At 42.5% G+C, this 19,590-nt stretch overlaps 1 protein-coding gene across 3 annotated transcripts; it reads left to right on the top strand.

Annotated features, from left to right (window-relative positions):
• On the top strand, positions 11,706-19,369 carry LOC109844670. Of its 3 annotated transcripts, none has more exons than XM_020413787.1 (7): positions 11,706-12,097; positions 14,592-14,649; positions 15,348-15,428; positions 15,587-15,622; positions 15,943-16,182; positions 16,264-16,402; positions 18,681-19,369. In XM_020413787.1, exons 1-7 carry the CDS (start codon positions 11,919-11,921, stop codon positions 19,121-19,123), a joined length of 1,176 nt encoding a protein of 391 aa, XP_020269376.1. In that variant the 5' UTR covers positions 11,706-11,918; the 3' UTR covers positions 19,124-19,369. The 3 variants fall into 3 exon arrangements, with proteins under 3 accessions (XP_020269376.1, XP_020269378.1, XP_020269377.1); XM_020413789.1 differs by lacking the exon at positions 11,706-12,097 and adding an exon at positions 15,103-15,132 and having other exon boundaries at positions 14,617-14,649; XM_020413788.1 differs by lacking the exons at positions 11,706-12,097; positions 14,592-14,649 and adding exons at positions 14,662-14,958; positions 15,103-15,132.

Genomic DNA, 19,590 nt, shown 5'->3' with positions numbered 1-19,590 from the left:
TTACCGGCGAAGGGTAATACTAAGGAAAGGGGGAGACGGGTGATGAAGACTCTGATGAAGACCTCTCCTCTGTTGAAGCGCTCGACCACTCTTCACTGCAGCAGGGCTTCGCCAACTTCTCCAAAAATCCAGATGTTCAAAAATGAGGCATAAGGGGGGCTATTTATAGGCAATGGAAGCATCTAGGGTGCCTAGACACCCCTGGGGTGTTTCGACTTTCCCGAGACACCCCGGGTGTCCCAACTTAGCCTGAGACGCTCCGTTGAGACACCCCTGGGGTGTTTCGACTTTCCCGAGACACCCCGGGTGTCCCAACTTAGCCTGAGACGCTCCGTTGCGTATGGTTGATTGTTTTCGCCGTAAATTCTTCGTCCGAACTCGGATTTGAGTGATTCAAAGTGCGTTGGAAGCTTGACGAAGAGTTCGATCTGCTCTGGTGGTTGGATTATCTGTAGAGTGATCGAGACATGAAGGGCATTGTCCTTTTTGTGAACATTGTCGGGTTCCCGATTGGTCCGGGTCTTCGTTGTTCCGAAATCCTATCAGCTCACGTAGTTCGTCGATTCACTTCAATCGTTCATCAACGTCAATTGGACTCCTGTGGATCGGATAGTGATGTTCATCGTCGCTCTTTAACACTAAACCGTTCGTGGAGACCTATAGGCAATTTTCGATGCCTACACGGGTCTTCGTTGTTCCGAAATCCTATCAGCTCACGTAGTTCGTTGATTTACTTCAGTCGTTCATCGACATCAATTAGACTCCTGTGGATCGGATAGTGATGTTCATCGTCGCTCTTTAACACTGAACCGTTCGTGGAGACCTATAGGCAATTTTCGATGCCTATAGATACCCCCTCCAAAGCGTTCCAGACTCGTTTCTTTTATAGAAGAGGCTGGAATACTTTGGATGTGATTGGTCTAGCCTTCAGTCGGCGTAAAGACCTGTAGTTAGCTTCAACTCTTGGCTCCTTCGATTTTCGGTCTATTCGATGCTTTGACGAATAACCGAAGTTCTTCCGACGCTGCGTTTATCGCTTGGCCGTCGTTGGAGTCTCGAGTCTGCAGCTGATGTATTGAGTTTGGCTCGTGTCATTGAATTGACTTTGAACTACCTCCGTCACATTGTGTTGACTTAGGGTTTTGGATCATCGTGTGTTGATTTTTTGTCGCAACGCGTTGACCGACGTTGACCTAGGGTTATGCGTTGACCGGCGTCGACCCTTAGGGTTTCGAATCGTCAAACGTTGACTTGTGTTGCAACGCGGTGACTGGCGTTGACCTAGAGTTACGCGTTGACCGGCATTGACCCTTAGGGTTTCGAATCGTCAAACGTTGACTTTGGTTGCAACGCATTGACTGGCGTTGACCTAGGGTTACGCGTTGACCGGCGTTGACCCTTAGGGTTTTGAATCGTCGAACGTTGACTTGTGTTGCAACGCGTTGACTGGCGTTGACCTAGGGTTACGCGTTGACCGGCGTTGACCCTTAGGGTTTCGAATCGTCAAACGTTGACTTTGGTTGTAACGCGTTGACTGGCGTTGACCTAGGGTTACGCGTTGACCGGCGTTGACCCTAGGGTTTTGAATCGTCAAACGTTGAACTCTGATCGCAACGCGTTGATTGGCGTTGACCTAGGGTTACGCGTTGACCGGCGTTGACCCTAGGGTTTCGAATCGTCAAACGTTGACTCTGATCGCAACGTGTTGACTGGCATTGACCTAGGGTTACGCGTTGACCGGCGTTGACCCTTAGGGTTTTCAATCGTCAAACGTTGACTTTTGTCGCAACGCATTGACCGGCGTTGACCTAGGGTTACGCGTTGACCGGCGTGGACCCTAGGGTTTCGAATCGTCAAACGTTGACTCTGATTGCAACGCCGTTGACTGGCGTTGACCTAGGGTTACGTGTTGACCGGCGTTGACCCTTAGGGTTTCGAATCGTCGAACGTTGACTTGTGTTGCAACGCGTTGACTGGCGTTGACCTAGGGTTACGCGTTGACCGGCGTCTACCCTAGGGTTTATGATTTGTCGTGCGTTGACTTTTGTCGCAACGCGTTGACTGGCGTTGACCTGGGGTTACGCGTTGACCGGCGTTGACCCTTAGGGTTTCGAATCGTCAAACGTTGACTTTGGTTGCAACGCGTTGACTGGCGTTGACCTAGGGTTACGCGTTGACCGGCGTTGACCCTTATGGTTTCGAATCGTCAAACGTTGACTCTGGTTGCAACGCATTGACTGGTGTTGACCTAGGGTTACGCGTTGACCGGCGTTGACCCTTAGGGTTTCGAATCGTCAAACGTTGACTCTGGTTGCAACGCGTTGACTGGCGTTGACCTAGGGTTACGCGTTGACCGGCGTTGACCCTAGGGTTTCGAATGTCGTTGGATGCTCAAGTCACGAGACCAACTAATGAAGCTGATGCGTCAGTGACTCTCGTACTTATAGGATTTTCGGCAAACCCTCAGCCATCAACGGGTTTGATGAGCCTTTACCGACTACCGTTTGAGTCGGGCTAGCATGCGGATTATCTAAATCCGTTCCGCATGTGACGTTGTGCTAAGAGAGTTAACGCTCTTAGTGCTACGATATTGAATACGGACTTCATCTTTCTCACGGGAATAGACTACCCGGCGACACGTGTTAGGTGTTGACTTTAGGATTTTTGGCTAACCCCCAGCCTTTAACGGATTTGATTAGCCTTTACCGACTACCGTTTGAGTCGGGCTAGCACGCGGATTGTCTAAATCCGTTCCGCATGTGACATTGTGCTAAGGGAATAAACTCCCTTAGACTTGATGCTACGACTTCGAATACGTAGACTTCACCATTGTTATGGGAATAGGCTACCCAGCAACGTGTTTTAGACGCTGACTTATCCCTACTTAGGCTTAGGGATAAAATTCCCCAGAATCGAACTCTGGTGTCTTTTTCTTCGGAGAAAGACTAAACCGGCGACGCGTGTTAGGCGTCGGTATATCCTTTCTTAGGATTCAGGATGAAATTCCCCATGCGTGTAAGGCATGGATTCTGGTGTTATTAATAACAACCTGTCACAATGTTGAATATGTGAACGGGTGTTCTTTTTAAACGGTTAAGAACTAACCGGCAGCGCGTGTCAGGCGCAGACTTATCCTTGCTTAGGTTTCAGGATAGAATACCCCAGAATCGAACTCTGGTGTCTTTTTCTACGGAAAAAGACTAAACCGGCAGCGCGTGTTAGGCGCAGACTTATCCCTGCTTAGGATTCGGGATAAACTTCCTAGGATGAATCCTAAATTGATAAATTTCGGAAAAGATCGATGCGGGAAAGGCAGAATTTTATATTCTATTTCCCGGTCTTCTTTTAGGGTGAAGGCGAACCCGAAAACAAGGAAGGAAGAATTTTATATTCTATTCCCTGATTCTGGAAAGGAAGAATTTTATATTCTATTTCCAGCGAGGAAGAAACTAGAAGTGGGGTGTCCACTCCGAGAATCTGGAAGATCTAGATAAACTTACCTTTTATAGGATTGGTTATCTGATCGAAAGATGAATTCTTCGTTTATCGAAGCGAAATTTCAACTTTGATTATAACTATAAAAAAGTTTAACCAAAGAGAAAGGAGGGGAGTTCTTTCGTTTATCGAAAGGGGACTCCGAAATGAAAATGGACCTCTTGTCTATGGAAAGAGTCAAGAGGGCCAGATGGACATTTTTGGTGGACCCACTGTCAATTAGAATCGGAAGGTCCGAGGAGAGGAAGAGTTTTATATTCTATCTCCCGGCGCTGAAGAGGATGAATTTTATATTCTATCTTCAGCTGGAAAGGAAACTCGAGGTGGGATCTCCACCCCCAGAATCCGGAAGGATGAAACTAAGAGTGGGATCTCCACTCCGAGAATCGGAAAAGTTCGAACGACACTACCTTTTATAGGATTGGTCATTTGAACCCAAAGAACCCCTCATTCATTGAGGAGGAAACCCAATTTCAACCCTAACTTTTATAGGTTTGGTGGAAAAGGGGACAAAGGTAGATTTTCGTTTATCGAAAATGAATGACTCGACCTTAGTCTTGACTATCTGTAGGCTTGACTAAGCGAGATCGGGAACAATCCTAACTTTTATAGGTTTGACTGTTCCAAGTGGACCTCTCGTTCACGGAAGGAATCAAGAGAGGAATTTGGCTTTGGCCCTAACTTTTATAGGTTTGACCAGAAGGCAAAGAAAGTGGAATACGGGTAGCAAAGAAAGTGCCAACTCGTATTATCACTTGAAGGGAGACTTTAATGCTAGGTGATTATGACCTAACATGTTGAGTCTGAGAAATGCCAATGACTGGCATATGGAAATGTTGGTGGATCCACTGTCATTTAATTAGATCAACGGATGGTTTGGTGAGGAAAGATTAACCTATCAGAGGATTAGATCTCATCTAAGAGTTAGAGAATTTTTGATGAAAATAAGAAGAGACATTCTGACCTTCAGAGTTCGAATGTGAATTTCTTATTCATCAATTCTACAATGATTGGGTTATCCCTAAGAATACCCATGTGGTATTCTTCCGGGAACTCCCCGATACATTGGATTACCCACCCCCAGCTTCTCTCTTGGAACTGGGTTTGACTTTGTTATCCGACCGGGTTATCCTTAAGAATATTAGCGTAATATCTTCCAGGAACTTCCCGTCAATGGTAGGAAATAGTTTAGACTCATATACCTATTGGAGTATCAGGGAGCAGTTTAACCTCTTATACCGGTCGGAGGATTGAGAAGCAGTTTATACTCATATACTCTTCGGAGTGTTAAGAAGCAGTTTATACTCTTATACTTGTCGGAGTATTGAGAAGCAGTTTATACTCGTATACTCTTCGGAGTGTTGAGAAGCAGTTTATACTCGTATACTCTTCGGAGTGTTGAGAAGCAGTTTATACTCGTATACTCTTTGGAGTATCGAGAAGCAGTTTATACTCGTATACTCTTCGGAGTATTGCCGTTCTTAATTGGCTTATCCTAGCGTTATAACGCCGGCTTCAACCAAGGTTTGGATGCTATTCTTTAAAGTAAAGCAAGCCTTGGTGGGATGAAGGATCCTCCTGTGGTACGCGCAGTACTTCGGATTTGCAGGATCGTCAGCTTCCTCCTGATTCATGATGGGCGGAAGTTTGATTTTGTTGTTTTCGAGAAGAGACTCGAAGATGGCGGGAATGTCTTCGTCCTTGAAGGAATATTCATTTTGGAGCCTCGGATCCGAATTTTTCTGTTGTCTTCAGAACTGCTGTTGTGACGTTTGATTAACATCAATAACTGTTGCAGGTGCGTCCCCTTCATCATGAGGTACGAGACTCGAATTCAGGGGGTTAACCATCGGTTGGCTCCTCTCGGTTTTCCTCCTTCTGAGGAAGCGTTCGGCCTGTTCTCCGCGCACCTTCAACTCTTTCCATGTCTTGAGCGGCTCTACTCCCATAACATCCAAGATGTTAATAGACAAATTATTATGATAGGTCTGCAAGACGAACTCCTCCGTGACGGGATCCTTGCAGTTCATTGCCTGATTGCGAAAGCGTTTGATGAAGGTATCCACCGACTCTCCGCCTTTTTGTTTCTCATCGAAGAGTGTCCTGATCGACACTTCGGCGTCATCATCGAAGAAATGAGTGAGGAACATGCTTTCCAGGTCCTCCCAGCTGTTGATGCTTCCGGGCTTGAGGCGGCGGTACCAATCGAAGGCGGGCCCGCGAAGGGTGCCAACGAACGACCGAACCATCAAAGGCTCGTTACCAGAGATCACCCCCAAGTGGGACTTGAAATAAATCAGATGCTGAGTGGGGGAACCCTTTCCGTCGAATGGCGTGAAGTTGATCAGGTTGAACTTCGCCGGATACGGAATCGATTCCCATTCTCTTGGGTAAGGACACGGAATGCCGGTCTTCTTCACCTCTCGAGCAGACATCAGGGCGTCAATTTTCCTTTCGAGATCCTTTATCTTTTCGGCCTCATCTATATCCTGTTTTGGACAATTTTCGAGAGGAATAATACGACCACCCCCAGTGTTATCATCATTGGTGGGTCCACCCCCAGCGTCGTTATTTTTAGTGGGGTCACCCCCAGTATTTTTGGGCGGTGCGTCGGCCATGATGATTTCGTCCACTTCCGGATCGCTGTCAACTACGGCGTTCTGGGTGCGACGGCTGGATTCAACTAGCTGATTTGACAAAGCTCGGATTTGTTGGTCGTGCATTTGTCTCATCTCCTGCATAGCCATTTCCATTTCGATTTTGAATGCTTCTTTCTGCTTGGCTAGAGCATCCTCAATGATTTTGGCTATTTGCTGGGTGTTGACCATGAACACTTCTCGAGCTTGCCCTGTGCTAGACGTTGTATCGTCGGAGGCGAGTGCGGAATAAGAATCTGAGAGTTTGTCATCGGAATGGATTCCTTCATGGATCCCATAGTGATCGTTATATCCGACGGCTTCTGGCTGAAGCTGAGCTATTCCCGAATTGACTCTGCTTCTTGGAGAGAAATTAGGGTCGGAACCACTTGAAACAATTGGAGATTTTCCCTTGTTGACCATGTTGATGGTAACTTTTGGGAATTCATCATCTCGAGCAGCCGATCCTCTTTGGTGGAAATACCCTGATTTGGGCTACGTTGTTCCATCGAAGATTCCCTCGAATATCGAGACCCTCTGCGGAGCGGTCTTGGGGCAGCTACATGTTGATAATACTGCCCTAATAATTTTGATATACGGACAATGAGAGTCCGTTTCTCGGGTACCTTTCTTTCGAGATTTTCGTACCCAAAGCCCGATAGTACAACTCATCGACGTTGCGGTCGGAGTAACCTATCGGCTGCTCACATGAATTCTCAGGTATAACGCGTTCGTCTGTCTGACGCGTTTTCCTCTGAGTAAACATTGCCTTGTTGGCATCTACGGGAGTCACACGTTTGGAATCACACCTTTGTGAGGGTGAAACTTTAACGGGCTCCTGATTTTTTGCACGCACCGCCAAGCGGGCCGTTGCAGAAACCCATCCGTTAGGAGGTCGTATACGACCCCCAGTCCGGATGTTGGCTTGAAGCTCGTTCAATGATCTCCAGCTTTCCTTATCAAGCGCTTTTCCTCGATTCTCGGGTAGAGCGCCGATACGATCCTTCAGAGGAATCCTAAGCTTGGTGAAATCCACACTGCGGTGTGGCTTTAACGGAGATTCGGGACCTGAAGTTGACGAAGGCTGGAGAGCAACGTCACCTGCTTTTGTCTTAGGCGCTGATTTGGCTTTTGGCACCCAAACTCGCTTGGATCTCGGCGATCTCTTAACTGCCTCTTCTTTTTGCATTTCTCGTGCTTTTCGCATAAGGGCTCGGGCATGTGCAAGCAAGGTGCGGCGCTTCTTGATTCGCTCCTCGAGGGTGGAGCGGGTCCTCTTGACACGAACCCACTTGTTCGTTTCTGTTTTGGAGGAGGAGTTGGTTGTTCGCCGTTGTTGTTCCCGGCGTTGCCTGGATTTTAGATCCACATCATAGCGGATCCCGTCCATTGGCTCCAAAGCCTTGGCCAACTGACGAGCAAGGCGTTGACGCCGTCTTTGGCGTGCTCTCTTTGATAATGCTAGAGCGTCTTCAGAAGCCATCTCCTCGGCGGAGGAGGAGTTCGGATCTGCGGTCTCGACCACGTTGGACGACGCGGGGACGTCGCGTGGTGCAAGCGCAGCGGGGGCAATGGGATCTTGGATCTTCGAGCCGAAGGTTCTGCGAACATTTCTGGAAGAGGATGCCTTCCTGCGCCTGTTCGGAGAGGCGGATCTGGAGGAGGAGGAAGAGAGGCCTTCTTCGAACTTTTGCTGATCGAACTCGTATTCGATCTCTTCATTCACCCGGATCTTGAATGCCGGTTGCGTCACGACGGCCTCGGCAGCGAGGCCGTTGGCTCCCACTGTGGTCGCCAGCTTGTTTGCGTCGAAAATTGTTGTATTCATTGCTGTATTCATTACAACTTTAGTCGTTACAATGAAATCAAAAAAAGATTGTCTTTTTATAAGACTTTTACACAATGAAAACAAAAGTTACAACTCTCGTCAAAACAAACGCAGAGATCGTTTATCGGTCTTCTGCTTGCGTGGGTCTTTTGCCTGTGACGGGGACGACGATATCCGTGGACCACCTGGCACTCAGATCTGTTCTGAAAAATCGGACAGAGCTTCGTCGATCCGCGTGAGATCTAGAAGCCTGAAGCGTCTATCTCGGCTAAAACGAGATATCTGCTCTTCTTAGTGATTACCGGCGAAGGGTAATACTAAGGAAAGGGGGAGACGGGTGATGAAGACTCTGATGAAGACCTCTCCTCTGTTGAAGCGCTCGACCACTCTTCACTGCAGCAGGGCTTCGCCAACTTCTCCCAAAATCCAGATGTTCAAAAATGAGGCATAAGGGGGGCTATTTATAGGCAATGGGAGCATCTAGGGTGCCTAGACACCCCTGGGGTGTCTAGGAAAAGCCTAGACACCCCTGGGGTGTCTCGGCTTGGCTGAGACACCCCTGGGGTGTCTAGGCTTTTCCTATAGAGTGATCGAGACATGAAGGGCATTGTCCTTTTTGTGAACATTGCCGGGTTCCCGATTGGTCCGGGTCTTCGTTGTTCCGAAATCCTATCAGCTCACGTAGTTCGTCGATTCACTTCAATCGTTCATCAACGTCAATTGGACTCCTGTGGATCGGATAGTGACGTTCATCGTCGCTCTTTAACACTAAATCGTTCGTGGAGACCTATAGGCAATTTTCGATGCCTACACGGGTCTTCGTTGTTCCGAAATCCTATCAGCTCACGTAGTTCGTTGATTTACTTCAGTCGTTCATTAACGTCAATTAGACTCCTGTGGATCGGATAGTGACGTTCATCGTCGCTCTTTAACACTGAACCGTTCGTGGAGACCTATAGGCAATTTTCGATGCCTACAGGGACAGCCGGCTAACTTCTTTGGAGGGGGAGCTTGAGTCCGAGAGGTGGCTCAAGGAGGCGGCTGAGGAGGACACTCGATCGAAGACCCTTCCCTTTGTTTAACCTAGGTTCTTCTTGGTGTCGATAGAATGCCTCCCTAAATGTTCGTGTCAAGTTTGTTTTCCGTTGACGATCCGAACACTTCACCTCGTTGGAACATGATATCTTCCTCTTGATTGACATTGAGGAGAACTTGCGTGACAAGTTTAAAAATAACTCTTAACGAGTTTTAGAACTAAGAGCGAGTTAAAACTTTGTAAAAGAGTTGATTAATTTAACCGAAAATCAGTTTCAAGGCAAGAATAAACTCCTTGTTGCTAAAATTGAAAATGCTCTCGGTTGAACAATGATGAATGCTGGACTTCTTCTCTAAAATTCCGATTAGAAAGATCCTCTTTTCAAGATCGCCTCCTCTCCCCCAGCTCCGATCCTTCCTTTTTTAGATCCAGCGGTGAAACCCACTATTTATAGAGGTTTAAGGGGTGTAACCGTCCCCTTAAATTTCTCCTTAATAAGGGTTTATGGGGTATAACTGCCCCCATTAAGTGGGAAAACGGTTTTGAAACCGTTCAGGTTCTGTTTGAACCAGTCAAACACGAAATTCGCATTTTGGAATGAACTCTGCGTCTTGATCGTGGGATGCAGAGTTGAGCTCTGCGTTTTGAACTGAAAACGCAGCAATAAGCTCTGCGTTTGGATCTGAAACGCAGCGATGAACCCTGCATTTTGGATTAAAAATGCAACAATGAGCTCTGCGTTTGGATATGGAATGCAGCGATGAACCCTGCGTTTTGGGCTGAAAATGCAGCAATGAGCTATGCGTTTGGATCAAAAGAGATATTGACTTCCAATCTCTTTTGTTAGAGCGTTGTGAAGATCGTCATTTTGTAATCTTCGCTCTAGATCCTTGAAGTGTGAGAATCGTCAGATTGTAATTTCCCGCTATGAAGGCTGTTGATCAGAGCTTTCATCGGTTGTCGTAACGGTCGTTGAATTATAACCCTTATCGATCTACGTGAAAATCTTTAGATTGTAGCCTTCGTCTGTTGTCATTAAAGTCGTCTGATTGTAACTTTCATTGTCGAGTTGTTGATGTGGAAGCCGTCAGGTTGTAACTTTCATCATTGGTGTTTGATGGGGATCAGCTATCTGTAATGTTTTTAGACAGCCTACAGTACCGCCTTTCGAGTAGACATGAGGGAATGTCGACTCGGCGAGTCGACTGAGTTGTCGCCCTTGTTGGTCTTCGGCCCCCAATTTGGATTGGAGCATTTACATGTAGAAGTGCAGCTATCCGTTGTTAGCAAATGGTCGTACTTAGGTGATTGAAAACACCAAAACAAATTCGATTAGGCGTAGTGTAAGATACATGTCGACTTCTCTATAGTAATTCAGGGGTTATAACATTTTTATTGACTATAATTTAATTACATTGAGAAAGAATATTAGGACTTGTACATCCACATGTCATTAAAAAATTTATTGGGTAAGACTATATAGATCCGGATGGTTGAGTGTTCTAGCAATGCTCCTACGGTCCTAGGTTCAATTCCATGCCGAGTTATCAAAACAAAAAAAGAAAATTTGTTGGGTAAGCCTGTTTGGTTCTTATTGTGATAGAGGAGTTGTCTAGAACACTAAAAAAGAGAATTTGCCCTAATTCTTTTGCATCTCGATGATGACTTAATCATAAAGAGGGAAAGAATACTGGGATTCTGACAAGTCCACATGCCCATAATTTTTTTTTCTTGTTTAGGATTATTTTTATCAAATTTGTGATAGCACAAAAACAAACCAATTAATTCCTAACAAAAACTTATGTGAGCATGATGCATTATCCTCTTGCTTTCCGCCTATCATTCTGTATATATTTTGGTTCAGTAAACAACTTCTTTTACTCTCTTTTACTTTCCTCTTCTTTTCTAATAATTGTTAAATTTTCTTGAGGAATAATTTTAGTCTTATTTATTTATTTAAGAATTGGTTACTCAGAAAATGGAGAAAACCAAGCTAAATCTAGCTGGAAGCAATATCCAAAGCTAAACCGACGACCAAGAAGAAAACTCTATCCCATAAATTTTCGAATCAAAATTGTTCCGACTCCAAATCTTGCCTCAGCGCAGCTATTGGTTCGGCCAAATTTTTAGAAATCCTACAATTTTGGAACAAAAAGTAGGTTTTTTTTTTGACATTATAGGATTTTATAACTGCCATTTGGTTTAACTTTTTTTAAGAATATATTTCTTAAAAGCTGACATGGCAGCCCAATTTATGAAAAGCCCAATTCCTCTTTTTTAGTTCGGAATTGGGCTAGAAAGCTGACAACCATGTGACAACTCATCATTTCCTCTCACAACTCCCTAAATTATTTGGCAATAAAACAAACATGAGTTTTTGATATGTTTTTCTATTCTTTACTTTATCATTCCGTATCAAACACAAATTATAGATTCCTTTGATATCCAATTTTTTTTTTAGAAATGATTATTTGTCTTGGAATCCATTTCCATAAATTTATGGAAGTGAACCAAACAGCCACTAAGCTTATGCGGGATTCTGTTAGCTTTTTAGGAACATGATCAGCAGCACGTGCGCGTCTATAATGCGCACGGGTGTACCCGCGACCCGGTCCCCCGCTAAACTGCGCCACGATGCGCACTCAAGGGTATATATCCATTTTATGGCATCATCAGCGCTCGTTTTAGCTCGGAAAGCCTTATCCCCTCCATCCCCATCGTACGCCTCTCCAGCACACGCGCTTCGCGCATTTTAGCACGCAACCCAATCCAGCGCGCTATTAAAAAAAAAAAAAAATAAAAAGGGTGGAGCAGAGCGTAAGCGTAGACGACCATCCTCTCCCAGGACTCCTTATCTCTCCCCCTCGAATAAGATTCAGTGGAAACTACGGTTTCGATCGTCGGAGGCAAAAACCCTAGCTCGATGTGGGGGAACGGAGATCGATTCTATTGGGGGAGGAGGAAGGAGGGAGGAGGTTGCAGAGGGATCCTGGTGGTGTTCGCTTGGTTACGGAGCGAGGAGAGGAGTTTGAAGCCCTACGTTGATCTCTACGGATCTCTTGGATGGAATTCTCTCGTTTGCCACGTCGAACTTCTTACTCTGTAAGCGCTTAGAGTTTCCGATGATTTTTTATGTAGTTTTTTTTATTTTTATTATGGTGCTAGATTTATTTATGTGGAATCCTAGCTCCGTCTGAGTTTGTTACTGTGTGGAATTGGTATTTTAGGGATGATAAATTTTTTTTTTTATCCTTGTGAGAAAAATATGTTTTTTTATGCAGCGAGGAGTTGATTGATTGTAATTGCAGTGCTGAATAGCTTGTTGGGATTTCCTCAAACAGTTAATTAATACTCCTTGACGGCTTGACATGTTGGGAACTTTGAAGAGAGACACCAGCGAGTGCACATAAGCATATATGTATGGGATATGCAGCAGATATCATTTATGTTGAACGATAAGTATATCTGTGATGTCAAGAGCTGATTTAAAGTTTGAAAGCTGAAATTACAGGGTGGCCTTAGTCGAGGAAATCTTTCGTAATACTTTCTTGTATTGCGTTTCTTGAACATGTTTAGCAACTCATGGTATCACTACAGTAGAAATAAGGTAGAGTAAGGATCTAGAAACTAGATACATGAGTTACCACCAAAGGGAAATTTAAATCTTTCTTTGAAAATGTAAAGCGAATGGTTTGCAAGTTAGAAGAAGATGATGGTGGATTGAGGAAGTCCACCTGGTAGTTAAACCTAGAAAATGATGTGGTTGTATTTTATGTCCGATTGCATCCAGTGGTTGATATATCCTTTTCTCATAGCAAATACATTTTTAGAAAGAGACGATTCATCTTATGACAAGTGGGGATCTAATTAAGTTAACATAGTTTTTTTTTCCTTCTGTTTATGAGATAAACAATTTTTTTCCTACTAGAGGATCCAATGAAGTTACAAAGAAAAGGATGATGTAAAGGAAGTACCCTTGATGCCTTTTCCATAGCAAATACATGTTTTAGAAAGAGATGATAATATTATTAAGGGGTTTTTACACATTGGTCCCTTTAATCTCATATTTTTAAATTAGTGCTTATAATCATTGAAATTACTGTTCCGTTCATCAAATCCTGTAATGAGTACCCTTCGTAAGTTGCTGTTTTGTTTGTGAAGAACATACCATTAGACTTAACAATTTGATTTTGATATTGCAGAGTGCAGACTATGTAGGAAACTTGCATTGCCAATTTGATCGACATTAACTCTTACTTCATGAAGTATATTTGTTCTCTCGGTCTTGTCAATTTTATACAAGTTATAACCCTTTGAACAATAACCAATCCGTGAACATCTTTCATGGTGTTTCCTAAAACTTAGTTGTCAATTCTGGTCATTATTTGTCAGTGAAAAAATTTAGATTGCAAAGTAATTTGAGCATATTACACTATGAACAATAACGTATTGGAGACTATGCATAAATAATATATCTTTTTTATGAAAGTCATCTAAAGGTATTATACCCATAAAGGATAACATAATCGAGATTTTCTAAAGTGACATACTCGTGGGATGCTCCGCAACCCCTTTCTTCCTTTCAAACTGTGGTCGAGCATGCTCTCACCCCCCCCCCCCCCCCTGGATGGTAACATCATTGAGAGTTGCGAGAGTGTCATACTCTTGTTGGGTTCTTCTCAACCTCTTTCCTTCTACAGTGGATTGTTGTGGGGTTTTTTCCCTAGGTGTTGGGGGTGGGGTGGGGGGGGGGGGCTGGTGCCTCCTGCATGGGTGCTGATGTGATACACATTCAGCCCTTCGTCTTATTTTAAATATTCTGATCCTGTTATTTACCAAAATCCCTTCCAAACAACTCATCCGAAAAGAACCTGTCTCTTCCTCCCCAACCCCGTGATCCCAAACTAATCACCTCCTCCTTCCGATCCTTGCTGCCTTGCCATTGGTATCACTCTCCATCTTTAAAAACCTATTTTGTCCCCACTGCCAATATCTCATCTGTTATACTTGTTGCCAAAACTATGCTGCTTACCCCTCACTTTGCCTTGAAGCGCAACAACGTCGCCTATATCGTCATTGGGCCCTCGACTGCGGCTGGCATCATCGCCGACTTCGTGATCAAGGCTCTTGTTGGAAGATGAGGAGGTTTGTGGGGCGGGGGGGGGGGGGTGTATTTTAATAGGGGAAGGACTGGATCTTATAAAGGTTTTGTTGGAGATGTTTTTCCCCTTTGTTCTCTCTTTTTTTTCCCTCTTTTGGGTATTGGCAGAAAGAAATATCAAAGTTTAAATAGAAGGTCTAGATACGCGTGACATCAGCTCACCAGTGAAGGAATTGGTGCAACAACTAGCCCCATTTTCCCTATATACACCGGCAGATAACTGCTCTCAATCTTTTCCGTAGTGGTCACTGTGTGCAACAAATGCTCAAAACACCTTTATGAATTGATACAAGGATGATGATTATTGGATCTAGGGGATTAAAATGAGTAAGACTGCTATTAGACTCATGTTCAGATTCATATGAGGTAGCATTACAGTTTGTTTTCCTTGAGAATTTAAATTTTCTTGAGCTCTAAATATATCGTCTTTTGCAGATTTAGGCCCGGAAAGGCATTATCTCTAGCATCTGGGATTCTAAATGAGCTAGTTAAGGTTAGTACCTCTTACATTGTATTTACTTGGTTATTTTCATTGTGATAATTGGTCCATGATTTTGTAATATCTTAATATGCTGTGAATGCACATACCTGCATTTTCATAAATTATGTTCCACCCTGCATTTTATGAACATCAGCTGTAGTATAGTTGTAGGACCTTCAGTAGCCCAGCAGCCCATTCTACCAGTGGGCCAGGCCTCATTGGCACCTTGCATTTTCTTTAGCCGCATGACACGGGTGGCAACCATCTGCTTTATCCAGATTGGTCATCGTCAATCTTCTAATAGATTGGCACGTCCTAATTGTACGGTTAGCCATCAATCAGCCTATTAAATTTTGTTTGACAGTCTTGTGAATTAAATTTTTCTGAGGGAAATAAGAAAACTGAAATCTCGTAACTCTGATTTTGAGGTGGCTGATCATTTGTTTGCATTGTCAACATGCACAGATCAAATAATGAGGCTATCATCTTTAGATGGTAAGTTGACTGTTGTGCAAGATTTTCACGATGAATTTGTCAACTTCACGTGATTATAGAAGATTTTCTGACTCACTTTTGAGAATTTGTGGTGGAAGTAAAATTATTATCAAGATGAATGGGAACACACTGTCATCCTTTCTTCTACCTTCAACTGACTGAAAGTAAACATTGGGCAATTACCTTTTTTTTTCCTGATATTTTCTTGTCAACAGGAAGTGAACGTGAGGCCGGTACCTATTGTTCTAGTATCTTTTTCTGCAGGAGCGAAAGGCTGCATGAATAAGGTTCTACAGGTATGTCTTTCAATTTGCATTGAACAGTCAAGACTGCACTGGTCTTACTTTCTTTTCTTGTGTGTTCCTTGAGTTGAGCTAAAACATAATTGAGTAGAGAGAGTTTCCTTTCTCTATTTCTAGATTGATAGAGAAACTAATGCATTATTTTTTTCCAGTTGGTTGAGGGAAACTCTGAAAGACGACTTACTAAGGTATGCCAAATTTTATGTCTACACAGTTCTTTGAAGGGTATTTTGTGGATCTTCTCTTTGAGTTCTATGAAAACATCCACGCATGTATCTCTATCGTCTTGAATAGCAGTCTTGTCTCGAATTATTTTCCTGTAGATTCAATCATTATGCGGTTCACGCTTGTCAATAGACTTTAGCAATACAATGTGTTGTACTCTTGATCTCTAGACTTAAAACTCATTACAATTTGCTTTAAAGTCTTACAACGCCTAACCGACTAATTCTTCACAGTCACTAATTCTCAGAGCTAATTATTCATCTTGTTTTAATTTTTACTGCAGGATGATTATCAGTTGGTGAGGGAATGTATCTGTGGACAAATTTACGATTCAAGTCCTCTAGACTTCACTAGTGATTTACGCACTCAATATCTCCTTCACCCATCCATCCTGAAAATGTCTCACCCACCAAGAATAGTACCTTGGATGGTAAGAGGCTTTGTATCGGGTCTTGATGCTTTCTTCCTAAACAAATTTGAAGAACAACGTGCCGAGTATTGGCAGACTCTGTACTCCTCAGTTGTAAGGATGTCGTCTCATACTCAGATTAATATTTCCAACTTTTTTACTTTCTTATTCATAAGGAAACAATTTGAATGACAGAGCATGGGACCATTTCTCCTACTTTGCTCAAAAGATGATGACCTTGCTCCCTACCAAATTATCTGCAGTTTTGCTCAACGCTTGCGGGACCTTGGTGGTGACATTAAGCTTGTGAAATGGAACACGTCTCCTCATGTAGGTGTGTCTTTGACTACACACAACCACTTTTGCATCACTGTGATAGCTAGTACCATACTCACATAATGCATATGATCAGAAAGAATCGCAAAGACTAGCTTTAAATACATCTAAAATGTGAACCTGAATTCATATTTCAATTTTAATCCTACAAAACCCACGAGAAAAAAATTGTTAAGAATAAATTTTTTAAATCCTTTCATATATGGCAGTAGAGAGGACCTTTTCAAACAACAGAGTTGGGATTACTAATTCATGTGTTTGCAACTTTGCATGTCTGATTAAGGAAGTGCAGATGCGTGTGTATGTTTGTGTGTGTGTACGTTTACTTTAAGCAATGTTAAAAAAGGTGCAGTGAGATGTGTCTTGAGGCACCCAAACCCTAGGCGTATGTTGTAACATATTAGGTGCAAATGAAGCACACTAGCATTCACCTTATGCTTCGTTTTTGACATTTTAAACCATGATTCTGATTCCCAAATTGAATAGGGTAGGCAACTGGAAATATATGTTTGGTTAAATATCTAAGTGTCTTGTTCTTTAAGGTTCTGATTGGGAGCTGGGGAGGGGAGGGGAACCAAATGTCCAAATCACATTGATGGGGATGAACTTTTCACCCCCCAACCCCCCCAAAAAAACCACCTTCCCACCACACACAAGCATACCAACCCAAAATAAAGTAAAAATCCCAAAATGAGGTGAACTTTCCCTCCTCCTGCATCCAATCTGGGTGTAAAGAAAAGAGTAAAATGTCAAATAATGCTTGAGCTTTTGGTAGAGGTTGTTTAGGGCTCTAAGCTAACACCTACTTGGATTTATTTTATCTTCTCAAGGACCCAGGTCTGTCCCCTTTCTCTATATACACATAATTGAGCAGTATGGTTTTCATACTTACAAACGTGACAATTGGAGGCTAAGATTCCTTGTGAGAAGAAAGCAACCAGATTACTCATTTACAAGAAAACTCAAGGTAGAAAATAGCAAAACGCAAGCTCCTCAAGCTATGAATCTCATAAATCAGTGGTTTTGTCTTATAATGGACTAGTGTGCACCCCGTGCAAAGCACGTCCCCCTCTTTTTAAGCACTGCATTTTGAACTTGCCTCCCTCTAAGTTTTAATACATTTGATTTAATTATTATTTGCTTAAAATTAGAAATCATATCTACTCCTCTATACTTTAAGAATGATCCAGGTTTTAATACATTTGATTTAGAAATCATATCTACTCCTCTATACTTTAAGAATGATCCAGGTTTTAATACATTTTATTTGTTTTACTATTTATAATACAGTTATATACCGTAGCATAAATAGTAACTTCAAGTATGGAGGAGCAAATTTGATTTACTGTTTATAGTACAATAAATATTGTAGCATAAAAAGTAACTTCGGGTGTAGAGGAACAAATTTGATTTACTACTCATTCTACAGTAGCTCAAGCTATAAATCTCATAAATCAATGGTTTTGGCTTATAATGGATTGTTAAGTCGGTTGGTATACCATTTATAATGGACAGCAATTGCAACGACAGTTATTTAGAGACATGGAATACTAGTATGAGGATTTGTTTCTTAAGCCAGCAAGCATACACCTTTTACTTTCTACTCCGTACATCTTGGAAGATTTAGTTAATTTTGATGGAGTTTTTACAGACTTAAATCAATGCTCCATAGCCTACTTATTTTGACTGGTGCACCTTTTTCCCTTGTGATAATAACATCATTATTTGTTTGCTAAGTTGCAAGGATACGGGCAAGGGTGCGGGTATGTTACATAGCAAATTTGTAAAAGGTAGGGTACCGGGACATGGCTGAAATGGATGGGTGCAATAATAGTTCGGGTGTAAATACACAAATGACTTACACTCTGAACATATATTGTATAATTGAGTACACTCTGAATAAATGTGTGCATATATTTAAAGGGTGTCAAGTAAGTGTCGGTAGGGCGTGTCGGGTACAGGTACGACTTCATGATAGAAGTACTTACGATAGAAGTACCCAGGCAACACATTTTGTTTGGTATGCCAGAATTTAATGCGGTTTCATACAAATTTAAGAATCACATGGTTCCCAGTAATTTTTCTACTAGCGTGACACCTTATATGCAAGCAAATTGTTAAACAACCTATTGACGCAGCTGCAGAAGTAACAAATTTTCGAACCATTTCTGCTACAAAATGGTGCCTAGGTTCTGGGGTTTTATAAATTCAATTAACTACGAAACTTTTTTCAGTCTGTGTAATGTTTCAAGTACCTAACTCCCATTTTTCTATAGCTCATTACAAGTACCACGAAGCAGAATACAAGGCTGCAGTATCTGAGTTCCTCGCCAAAGTAACTATCATCTATTCAAGTAGACAGCAGCTTGCTAAAGAAACTCGAGGAAAAGAACGAGTCAGTAATCCTCGCAGAACTGTAATAAACCCAGACAAGAGCCTTGCTATTGAGCCAGCTGATGATTTCTTCTTACCGAGCTCAATGGAATTCAGTGAAACAAGAGAGGCAAACTCTTCAGCCGATGAACAAAATACAAGCTCGGTTCAGCTTCCAAGCATAAATCCCCATGGAGTTCTCAGCCAAATCCTTTTTGATGTTTGCGTTCCGAGAAATGTTGAAGGTTGGGATATAAAACCAGGCATGTCATTGAATAGGAGGCATAACTTTACTCCTGGCGGAAGGTTAAATCCTATGAAATTCATCCGACGATCAAGATTATAATCTCTTTTAGTCTTTTTTTTTATTTCTTTTTCAAATAATTATTTGAATACCTTGAGGACTACGATTGATGTGAATATGATCAGAGAGGAGTAAGAGTATGGTGTGTGTTGCGTATACATCATGTGTTTTGATGTACATTAGCGTGAGGCTTGTATATTACCATTTTACATTTGTTGTAGCTCTCTACTCGAGAGTTCTGAACAATATTATGACTGACACGTTCAAATGCTATTATGCCATTCAAAAGGCTACCACATTATGACCACACAAAAAAAAAAAAAAAAAAAAAATCAAATAAAGATCAAAACTCNCAAAAAAAAAAAAAAAAAAAAAAAAATCATATAAAGAGCAATACGCAAACCAAGCACGGGCTCATTTGTGCAAAAAATGTAGGCTAGCTAGATTTTATGCCTCTAATCATCTATAAATTTGTTACTATATTGAGCCTAAATTATGCATATGCCCAA

The sequence above is a fragment of the Asparagus officinalis genome, chromosome 6, assembly GCF_001876935.1.
Source record: "Asparagus officinalis chromosome 6, Aspof.V1, whole genome shotgun sequence".
In the NCBI taxonomy this organism is placed as follows: domain Eukaryota; kingdom Viridiplantae; phylum Streptophyta; class Magnoliopsida; order Asparagales; family Asparagaceae; genus Asparagus; species Asparagus officinalis.
The sequence above is the reverse complement of the archived record's forward strand: the minus strand, read 5'-3'. Positions and strand labels throughout refer to the sequence as shown.